The following is a 10340-nucleotide window of genomic DNA, read 5'->3' on the forward strand; positions in this document are numbered from 1 at the left end:
AGAAAAGCTAAATGCGCGAATAAAAATTATGCTTGAAGGGGTTTTACGATTGTATGTATCTCTAAATAGAAATTGATAATAATTATTTGATTTCTAATTAACCGTTTAATTTATTCAGATGAGTAGCATAAGAAATCCTTATTACTATAAATTTAAAAGCACGAAAAACGTTAAGAGTTTTTTAAGACGTTCACAACAAGAGATTATTAAAATGTTAAACTTCGTTCATCATCAATAAAGTTTAAAAAAAGCACCAAAAAAGACAGCCAATCAGCAAATAGCACAAAATAGCGCTGCCGTCGCACACAGTCTATCTCGGTCTGATACGCGCAAAATTGTTGTTATCTTTATCTAACAACGTGACAACCGTCACTAGGGTTTGACGTTTGACGTGTTTTCTGTCAAACTGTGCTGTCAAATCTCTGTTCTGCGTAAAATAAAGTGCTCGTTATTTGAATCCACTAAATTAATAAAAAATATCGCAGGTATAAATTAGATTTTATGGTGATTTATGAAGATATGGAATCATACGCTTCATCAATTGACATCGATAGGTTATGTAAACTTTGATAAAAATGTGTGAGTATTTGTCATTAGTGTTATCAAGTTAATTTGTTTACCTCCAAAGATTATAATTATGATGAGTGATATAAGCAGTGAATAGTCTACTAAATTACGTTAAGGGTTGTTATATACTGCGCTGTTTCATTTCATACTTGTGTATTGCGGCTTTAGGAGTTACGATTAATTACATCCTGATGGATCAAGATCAAGAACCTGATCTGAGCGACTACGACGTGTATGCCAAGACTCCGCCAAGGACGAAGATCCTGCGAAAGAACCGAGAAAGAAGACAAAGAAACAGAAATACAGGGTAAAGTCAATTTACTTACTTAAACAAGTGTAAATTAACATTTATAGTGCCAGCATGTCATCTCCCAAGGTAGTCAAATCCAAACAGCCTCTCAGTAGGCGAAATACAATCAGTAGCATGTTTGAAGAGTTGGTTGCTAAAGCAGAAAATGACTCTGACCAAGGCCCCAAAAGAGCAAACAAACGACACATGAAACTGTTGCGGGGCTCTGAACGCGACCTCAAGTTGGACATTGCGAGTGCCCAAGCAGCTTCTGAGAAAAGTTATGAAAACAGGCCCCCGAAAACCCCGCAACCAAGTTTTCAAATTGAGAGCTGTAAGAGATTTATGAGTTTGTCTTGTCGCACGATTCCATGCTCTAAAACATCAAAGGCAAAGGTGGAGCATGAAGTGAATAATTGTAGAGATGTCACAAGTGAGGAGTGTCCTGACAACAGAGTGGAATTTTACAACACTTTTTCCATGTTGATTCGAATGGGTTGTGGGGACAAACCGGAAAGAAGTCATCGACGGGCGGTAAGTACCAACTTGGTGATGTTCAATGTCTTAATCTTTTCATAGTTGAGCAAGGAAGAGCATTTGTGGCAGAACGAAATAAAAGATTTGATTTGGCTCGAGCTTCAAGCATTCCATGCAGATCGCACTACAATTGAAGAAGACACTTATTTGTGCGCAGAACGCGAGAAAGTGGAGCCTCTTTTGGACGATATTATGACTTATCGCTACAAAGGTCATTCCAAGTGTTATTCAACACAGAGCAGCGACAGTGGCGTTGAAGATGACTGTAATGACTGTTTCTCAGTGCATTGTTTTAGTTGTCTTGAAGCTCAAAACGAGGCGCTTAAAGACATTGAAGATTTGATGCAACGTCTAACGGCAGCTGAAGCTTTATTCCCTTCAGGTCACGCTTTTGCTGAACTTTACCCATTGTACAATAGCCCTGAGTTTATCTGCAGAGTCAAAGCCATAAGCTTGTGGTACAATATGACAAGACAACAGCGACTAAAGTTGATGATTATAGTCAAGTTGTTGGAGAACAAATATAACAAAGACGACGATAAGAGTGTTACTGAATCCAACAGTCCTTCTGATAGTAATAACAGTTCGTCTTCTTCAGTTAATGAGTCACCTTATGAGATGAAGACGACTTGGGAGACAACAAACTTTACCTTTGCTCCGTTTCCGTACTTATCCGTTTATAAGACTGAATGTGCCTCCTCCCCATACAGAAAATACATTGAAAATATTCTGAAGACTCGGTCATTACAGAAAAGTTTGGGTTTTCTGGATCATCTACAGATGTTTGTGCTTAGGAAAGCACAATTAACTTTGACAAAACCCGACTCTGTAGATATCTTTTCCCAAGTCGAATGTGACAATGAAGAGGAAGAACTTCAGCGTTTTGGATTATGCAGCCCCGAAGCCAAAGCTTTAAACTTACCGTCGTACCGAGCGATTTTCCTTTTCTTAGCTGCTGTGCCGCTAAAAGTCATTCACGAATTCCTAAAAATGCGCTTAGAACAAAAACCTGAGAAACCATCGCCTTTGAGTGTCCGCCAGTTAATGAGGGAACTCAAAGAAGGTCTCAAAGTCGCTACACAACAAAAAGAAAAAATTCTTACGTACATTGAAGGGGCGCTAAGTGATACCAAAGATAGAAATCTTATTTTTGAGGAAAAGTTTCAAGACTACAATGAGTGCATGTTGAAGGTTTTTAGTGATTATTTGGACTACTTAGAGCAGTGGGCGTTGCTGCATCATGAAACTTTTCAGAAGAATTTGTTGGAAGAAGAGTGGCATTTTGCTTGCCAAATGATCGATTATATACCAGGAAGTTCCGTGCTTTTGTGGAGGAAATTTTCGTTCATTTTGCGGACGATTTTGAAGACCGTCGCGGAGAGGCTGCGAGATCGAATAGAAGAACTGTTCTCAAATATGTCTAAGGACGACAAGAATGTAATCAAGTGAGTAGCAATCTAAGCGTGTGATTTATTCACAACAATTCTTAAAAACTATAAAAAAATAACAATAAGAAAAGAAGTTTACATCTAAGCGATTTATTTATTGGGCCATTATATCATGTTGATTTATAGTCATAAAACACCAGCTACTATTGTAGTGCAAGAAATACTTAAATAAGTAAAACCGTTTACATATTAAGATTTTTTTTGTCTTTCAAGGACTGCAAAAACTTCCATAAATAGACTATTTAAATGTCATTCAACATTGTAGATCTTAAATATCCAACAATATACCTTTGCCCTCGGAGATACTGGAAGATTTATACCTCATCAGTTTTAATAGTGTGATCGGTCATTATGCCATTAATTGATAGCGAGCACGATACTAAGCTGTAGCTCCTAAAAAAATCGCCTGAAATATTTTTTGACTCATATCATTCGAGGTTCATTATTTCCGCTATAATCTGTTGGCCATGACAACAGTGATTTGCTGTTTTTGTTCAATTTGTCTTGATATTTACAAAATTATTTTTTTGTACATGTTACGTTTGTAATCACAGGTTTCAAGAGATGGAATGATTCACTTATGTTTAATTAGATTATTCGTCGTACAATAACCTGTTGCATCACCTTTAATTACGTTGATAATAACAATTGGTACAATCTGACGGTGGTCCGATTACGTGGGTTTTCGCGCTCTCAAATGAAGTATGATGCAAATGGTGTAATAATAAATTTTCCAGACTTTCTGTAAATAAACTTTTTGATTTGATAGAGGGCATTCGCGTTATGATCTAAAGAGAATCAATCAACTTTAAAATATTCAAAGAATTTTTCACAACTCCATTCATTTATTGCAGACAGTCCCTCTTCACAACCTGCCGCGAATTGCAATCTGTTTTCAACGAAGAACGAGAAATGTGTCTCAAGACGATGGCATTCTGCAAAACCGTCTACAAACACAATCTCCTTCAAGATTCACGATCAGAGATGACAGTACGTTTTGTTCGATTCGGAATATAAACGAAATATGACGATTTTATTTCAGGACGCGATTGTTTCCCTCAAATGTTCGATCTCTGACGCAATAGGCCGTGTACAAAGTGAATTCGATAAGATCAATATGGAGCAGTTCGAAGAAATTGAACGAACCTCACTAGTTTCTCGAACAAGAGAAGTCTTAATGCAAAGTTACCGCTTTGGCTTCGAGGTAAACAAAACGTCACAAAAGCACCGTGTTCAAATTTCTGTTTTAGTTTTACAAAGAAATGTCTGAGAACACTCCTGGTGAAAAGCGCGAAAAGTTGGCTCGCAGCATGGTGCATTTCGCCAATTTGTGGATGAAGTTTGTGACAGAGCGTTGCGAGCGGGGTCGAGGAATGAGACCTCGTTGGGCCTACCAAGGCTTAGAGTTTCTTCAGACGGTTTGTGAACCTCGCAACACCCAGCATTTAACAGAAAATGAGTTCGATGATCTGAAACTTAACATGGATGTTTGCATAAGCCATGTTATTGGAACAACGGCGCCGTCGACGCCGGAGTCAGGGTTTTATTCAGCGTCGCCGAGAAGTTCAATTGAACACATTCGAAATAGGTCGAGAGGGTCATCACCTAGTCCCCGACCAACGTACAAGAGTCAAAGGTCGAATGGAAGGAAGACTAGCATGGAGCACGGGTCACCGGTCATCGACAATTTCGACAATATCGGTTTCAATTCCCATGGGTACGAAAACTGACTTTTTTGCTCAAGCGCTTCATGATGGTTTTTTAGGTGTAGAAGAGAAGACACCAGCGATCGCTGCTCTAGAAAGCAGCATCGCTTAGAAGCAATCGAAAACTTAGACAATTACCTCGACGATAAACTCAGCAAGCAGCAGCTAATCGGTAAAGTCGTAACTTGCAGCAACGGCTTTCACAAAATTCACATTAAAAAGAGACTACGAGAGGTGACCTTCACGTGGCAAAGAGGCATTAAAATCGGGCAAGGTCGTTTCGGCAAGGTTTATACAGCGGTTAATAATAAAACCGGTGAAATGATGGCAGTCAAAGAGGTAGCTTTGCAACACAATGATAATCATACTATAAAAAGGGTAGGCGAAGAGATGAAAATTTTAGAAGGGATTGTTCATCGTAATTTAGTCAGATATTACGGCGTGGAAGTTCATAAGGTGAGTGAGTCTTGATGTTTGCGGATTTCACGAGGAGATAAATTTTTAATAGGACGAATTACTGATTTTCATGGAATTCTGCGCTGAAGGTACTCTAGAGAATTTGGCAGCAGCCAGTGAAAATGGGTTACCAGAATTGTTAGTTCGCCGATACACCTTTCAATTAGTTTCCGGAGTGGAGGTGTTGCATGATCATGGAATTGTTCATAGAGATATCAAGACAGCTAATATTTTCTTGACTGATAGTGGTAACTGTTTGAAAATTGGAGATTTCGGCTGTGCAGCTAAGATTAAATCGAATAGTACAATGCCGGGGGAGTTACAAGGCTTTGTGGGAACTCAAGGTGGGTTGGTGAATTCATTTCGAGTTTTTTGCTACTAATAATTTTAGCCTACATGGCGCCTGAAGTTTTTACCAAGAATATGAACGAGGGACATGGTCGCGGCGCCGATATCTGGTCAGTCGGCTGTGTAGTCGTAGAAATGGCATCTGGAAAGGTAATTTACCGCTCAACATGTCTATAATCTTGTAAATGTGTTATTTTACAGCGCCCTTGGGCACAATTTGATTCCAATTACCAAATCATGTTCAAAGTGGGAATGGGACAAAGTCCTGATCCACCCGATCATATGACTGATGAAGGATTAGATTTCTTGGAATTGTGTTTCCAACATAATCCCAAAGAGAGAGCAGGTGCTCAAGAACTACTTCATCATAATTTTGTTAAAGTCAGTGACGACTTAATGTAGTATTTTATATTCTATGTCAAGTATTATTTCAGAACTATTAGGTCTATTTTAATCTCATGTTTTTTTATACATATCATTTTATTTCAAGTCTGATTCTATTTTTAAATCGTTTTCATTGTAATGTTCTGTTGAAAAGAGGCTATTTCAGCTTGAAGTCAGTGATGGAGAATACGGATGTGATATTGTTAAAGTTAAAGTACACCATTATGGGTGATGGTCAATATGTGTATATGAGCAATTATTGTTGTAATTATCTCATGAATATTTTTAATAAAGAGAGAAATGTTTATACTGCATTACCAGCAACAATTTTTAGGATTCTCAAGATTTTTTTATATTTGTACAACGCAAATTAAATAAATCCAAACAAGTATCTAAACATTTTCAAACGCCAAGTGAAATATGGCCAGTTAATTTCAATAAAAATATGTAAAAGAAAAAAGTTATAGGTAATACAATAGAATCTATAAAAATGTATGTAAAAAATAAATAATAAAATACTAAAAAAAGTTGAAATGACGCCAAAGAAATTAATTATTAACAAAAGCACTAATTTGGAGGATACAGAGCATACAGTCGAGTATGTGAAAAATTCAAAATTAAAAAAAAATGTAGCAAAAACTAGAGAATCTACAATAAATCTAGGAAATCGAAAATTGCAAGTCTAGAGAATTTAGAGACTACATACAGTATTCAGTAAATTCGGAGAATGTGAAAATATCAAAAAATAAATGGGTAGGATAATGATAAGTATAATTGTTAATAATTACGATCATCGATTGACAGCATTCACTAAATTTATGAATCCCCGAAGTAAAAATGAGTAAACACGATGATCTAAACCCTCGCAAATAATTTTATTGCAAGTTTACGTAATCCGAAGAAATCCCTTTTTATTGCAGTCCAGCGTCGCTGCCGCCTCTTTGTGACGCTCCTAGATGCCGCCAGTGCGTTATCGAATAAGCGTCCCGACGCAGTTTTTCGAGTGTGCGTCCAAGATAGACCGATGGGGGCAAAAGTGTGGTATCTATTTTGAGGAGTTGCAACCACCCCATGACGTCGCGTTGTCGGTTCAACCAATCCTCGTCTTTCACGCCATATTGACCAGTGTTGTTATATGTTGTTAAAATTCGTGTTATCGTGTGGTGCGGTTATCCTTTCGGTACGAACATAAAATCCGACGTCCTTGTTACTGCAATAAAAAAAATAACAGTGGTCTTTGCCTAAGAGTTCTGTGTCAGTGGTGCATCGTTGATCCATTCATCAAAGCTCGCTGCAATGCCAGTCCGTAAGCAAGGTAAGATTTTATGATTTTAATGCGCTCATAATCGATCGACAATCAGCTGACTACGGGGGGTGGTAGAACAGTGCCGTTCGTCCGGTCGGGACAGTTGTCCAATACCTCGTGAAAATGCACGTGTTATGCGAGATGGGGAGGGGGTCAGCTACTGTTGGTGTCGCTTGGGAGGGCTTGGGTTTGCCCTCCGACACGCAAAATGTGCATATCGTCTATAACAGTTGTTTTGCGACATTTAACCCACATATTTAAAGAGCAACAGCTCCGAAAGGGGTTGTAAAAACGCATATTTATAGGTTAAAGGAGCGCGTAAGGATCCCCCTGGACTTTCAAAGGATGCGGATTTTCTTGGATCTCTTCTGTTTGCAAACGACTCTCTTAGTTTTAATAGTCTTGACCTTTAGCTTGCTGATAAAATAAGCTCTGATGTGCTTTTAACCAGCAATTTATGTTGCTATTACTTTGTATTCTTTAGATTTTCCAACGCAATTTTTTAAATTGTTCTTTTTCTTAATTTTTTTTGTCAAAGAAAACAGAAGAAATAACGTCAAAGTTGTGATTTTCTAGATTTATAATTAAAGTTTTTAGAAATTATATGTTTGTATTTTAGTTCACCATCAATACCAATATTGAAAAGATAAAGTGGAGAACGAACAATGTTTAAACAATTTTTTTTTAAATAAAATTCTGTTATTGCAGCAATCGATTTGTTCTTTTTATTATTTTATCATTTGTGTAAATAAACATTGAAATTTAAACACAACCATGCAGCGGAATTAATCTCACAAGACTTTCACAATTATTTACAGACATCTTGTATACATTGAGGTAGAACCTCTGTTTTCGAAGAAAACATTACGAGATAATTAGTATTCTTTGTTTCTGTTGTCTAGGGGCGGACTAGACTTATAGTCGCTTAAAAATAGACATTTAAAAGTGCAGTATTCGTCATGCTGTCGCAAAGGAGAAATAACTGGCTAAAATAAACCCATTTATCAAGCCTAGGTGTTTCCGTCAGATTTGCAAACTAATAAATGTAAACAATGCTATAAAAACTCCACTTAAATGGAGTTTTATAGTAAATCAGTTTGAATAAATTTTATTGTAAATTTGTCTTTAACAAAATGTTGCTTTGTTACACTCCTACTGCCGATCTTTTTGTGAGTTGTCTGTCACCGTAGAAAAATGACATTTGTTTTCTATTAAAAAAAATATGATTATGAATTCATTTCCAGTGAGGTAAAATTAAAAAATTAATGGCACAATAAACAAAGAATGGAAAAAGGAGTTATCAATTACACCAAAATAAAAGTATTTGGTATTTGTATAAATAAAATTTCCATATTCAATTGCAAAATTGTGGTAGTTCATTTTGTTCGAAAATTAAATTTAAAACCCGAACCAATTTAATTTATTTCAACTGTCATAAAAATAACGCAACTTTAGCTTAACTTTTTATAATTCAGTTTGTACAGTCGAAACCTTGACTAAAATAAATTTGACCCCTCTAAGATTTTATCGCACTATACCTACAGTTGTAATGAATTAGGTCAATATTTCATTTCTTATTCAGTTACTCAAAGGCTGCATACACGTTAAATTTTCCCTATAATTCTGTTCATACTCTGGTTGGAAGTCATACCTAAAGAGCTTTAACCTAAACGAGTTCCAAACAGTACTAAAAGTGTAGTATCTGCGGTTTGCCGCGAAAATTAATTCTAACCGGTCATTCCGAACTAGAGTCAGAAATATCTAGTTCGTGTTCATCTGCGCGGTTTTGAAATGCTTATTTAATAAAGATCAAAAGAATAAAAAAACCCAAGCAATTGAAGGTTCAAATCGACCACTTTAGGCCCTTTGTCGCTCGCTGAAAAGTTTGTGGAAAATTTTGTTGAATTTGTGTCTAAAATAAAACGAACTCTACAAACTGGAGTGAAGAACTCTTCGAATTTACTTGTTTAAACTTCAAAGTCGAATAAGGGGTTAATCAGTTATGAAATTCTGAAACAAATTTATAAAACAATTTGAGTTTAAAATTGGAATGAAATTCTTGGCAGAGAACAGGCGACAATGTACCTGCGTGTATTTTATTGCGCTAAGAATGTAAAAATAGCAGGATTATAATAATATAGATAACTCCCCGGAAAAAATGTGGGCAAAACAGTTTGTAATTCCTCCTCGTATCTTTACATGCTCTACGTTGGGTCGCAATGTTTTATAAGATAAAAACGAAGTCGGAATCTTAACATCCCCATTTGTAATGTAATTAAGTGCGACCATACTATATTTTCCTTTCGACGATCCTGCGAATACTTTTATTTAAACCATAAAAGGGACATAATGACCATTAGTTCGACTTAAATGTCTCGCTATAAATTTGAAGGGTTTTTGTTTGTCGTTTTCTTGTTAAAACCGGATATTCTCAGATTTTCAAAGGTCAGCAAGAAAAGTTCTAATTTAATGTAAAAATATATTAGAGCAACCTAAGCATAAACGAGTGAAATATCTATGAGTTATCTCTATCACATTCTGAATGTAAAAATGCTGGCGTCGACAGATGGAACCACTTTATGACTTCTCTTTCCGAAAGATAGTAAGTAAGCATTCGCTAAAATAAAACTGTATAGATGTGTAATAAATTTAATCAGGAAAATGATGACAGGTACAGTGCTCTCCGGAGAAAAGCAGACGTAAGGGAAAATGACCCGGAACTAAGTCGCTTATCATCAGAACAGAGTTGTTGGAGCTGAAAAAATTGTTATGGGTGGGAAGTGGTTAAGGGTTTTCGTTTTATTAGGGTGTTTTATTATGGAAAGGTTTTATCGGGAGAGAGACGGATCGCCGATGTTTAAAATTTCAAACGTGGGAGAAACGAGTGTGTATTAATCCATTAGTTTAATTGTTTGGCAGCTATAAAGCATTTATTGCAGTATTTTGTCTCTAGTTATAGTAAGTGCATTTTATAAATAGATCGACATTGCGATGCTGACCCACTATAGTAGAGTTGGCATTTTGCCAGCTTCCTGCGCTTTGACAGTACCTTCATAATCAATATTTACACAAAATTGATGGTAATAATGTTTGCTGATAGATAAAAGCGGATTTAAATGAGGGAATTGTTCTATCTTTAGGGTCTGGTCTGTGCTAAAAGTAACACACTTTTTTATGCACTTCTACAAGCTAATTGCCGGTCCACTTAGCACTTTGACCGAACAAGCACCAGCTTATACATTTATGTGGTCGATCAAAGCAACCGGTAGATTGGCACTCTCCTGTAATCTACCTCCAGA

The 10340-nt window shown here is 36.5% G+C and overlaps 1 protein-coding gene across 2 annotated transcripts; it reads left to right on the forward strand.

Annotated features, from left to right (window-relative positions):
- The first annotated feature begins 370 nt into the window (after nucleotides 1–370).
- Mekk1 (mitogen-activated protein kinase kinase kinase 4) lies at nucleotides 371–5849 on the forward strand. Of its 2 annotated transcripts, XM_088039038.1 has the most exons (11): nucleotides 371–579; nucleotides 736–874; nucleotides 922–1390; nucleotides 1436–2838; nucleotides 3696–3831; nucleotides 3884–4045; nucleotides 4092–4558; nucleotides 4607–5003; nucleotides 5056–5347; nucleotides 5395–5501; nucleotides 5553–5849. In XM_088039038.1, exons 2-11 carry the CDS (start codon nucleotides 759–761, stop codon nucleotides 5751–5753), a joined length of 3750 nt encoding a protein of 1249 aa, XP_087895164.1. In that variant the 5' UTR covers nucleotides 371–579; nucleotides 736–758; the 3' UTR covers nucleotides 5754–5849. The 2 variants fall into 2 exon arrangements, with proteins under 2 accessions (XP_087895164.1, XP_087895165.1); XM_088039039.1 differs by lacking the exon at nucleotides 371–579 and having other exon boundaries at nucleotides 656–874.
- Nucleotides 5850–10340: the final 4491 nt, after the last annotated feature.

Source organism: Gnatocerus cornutus, chromosome 6 (assembly GCF_029298725.1).
Source record: "Gnatocerus cornutus isolate USDA-ARS CGAHR chromosome 6, icGnaCorn1.1, whole genome shotgun sequence".
Lineage (NCBI taxonomy): Eukaryota > Metazoa > Arthropoda > Insecta > Coleoptera > Tenebrionidae > Gnatocerus > Gnatocerus cornutus.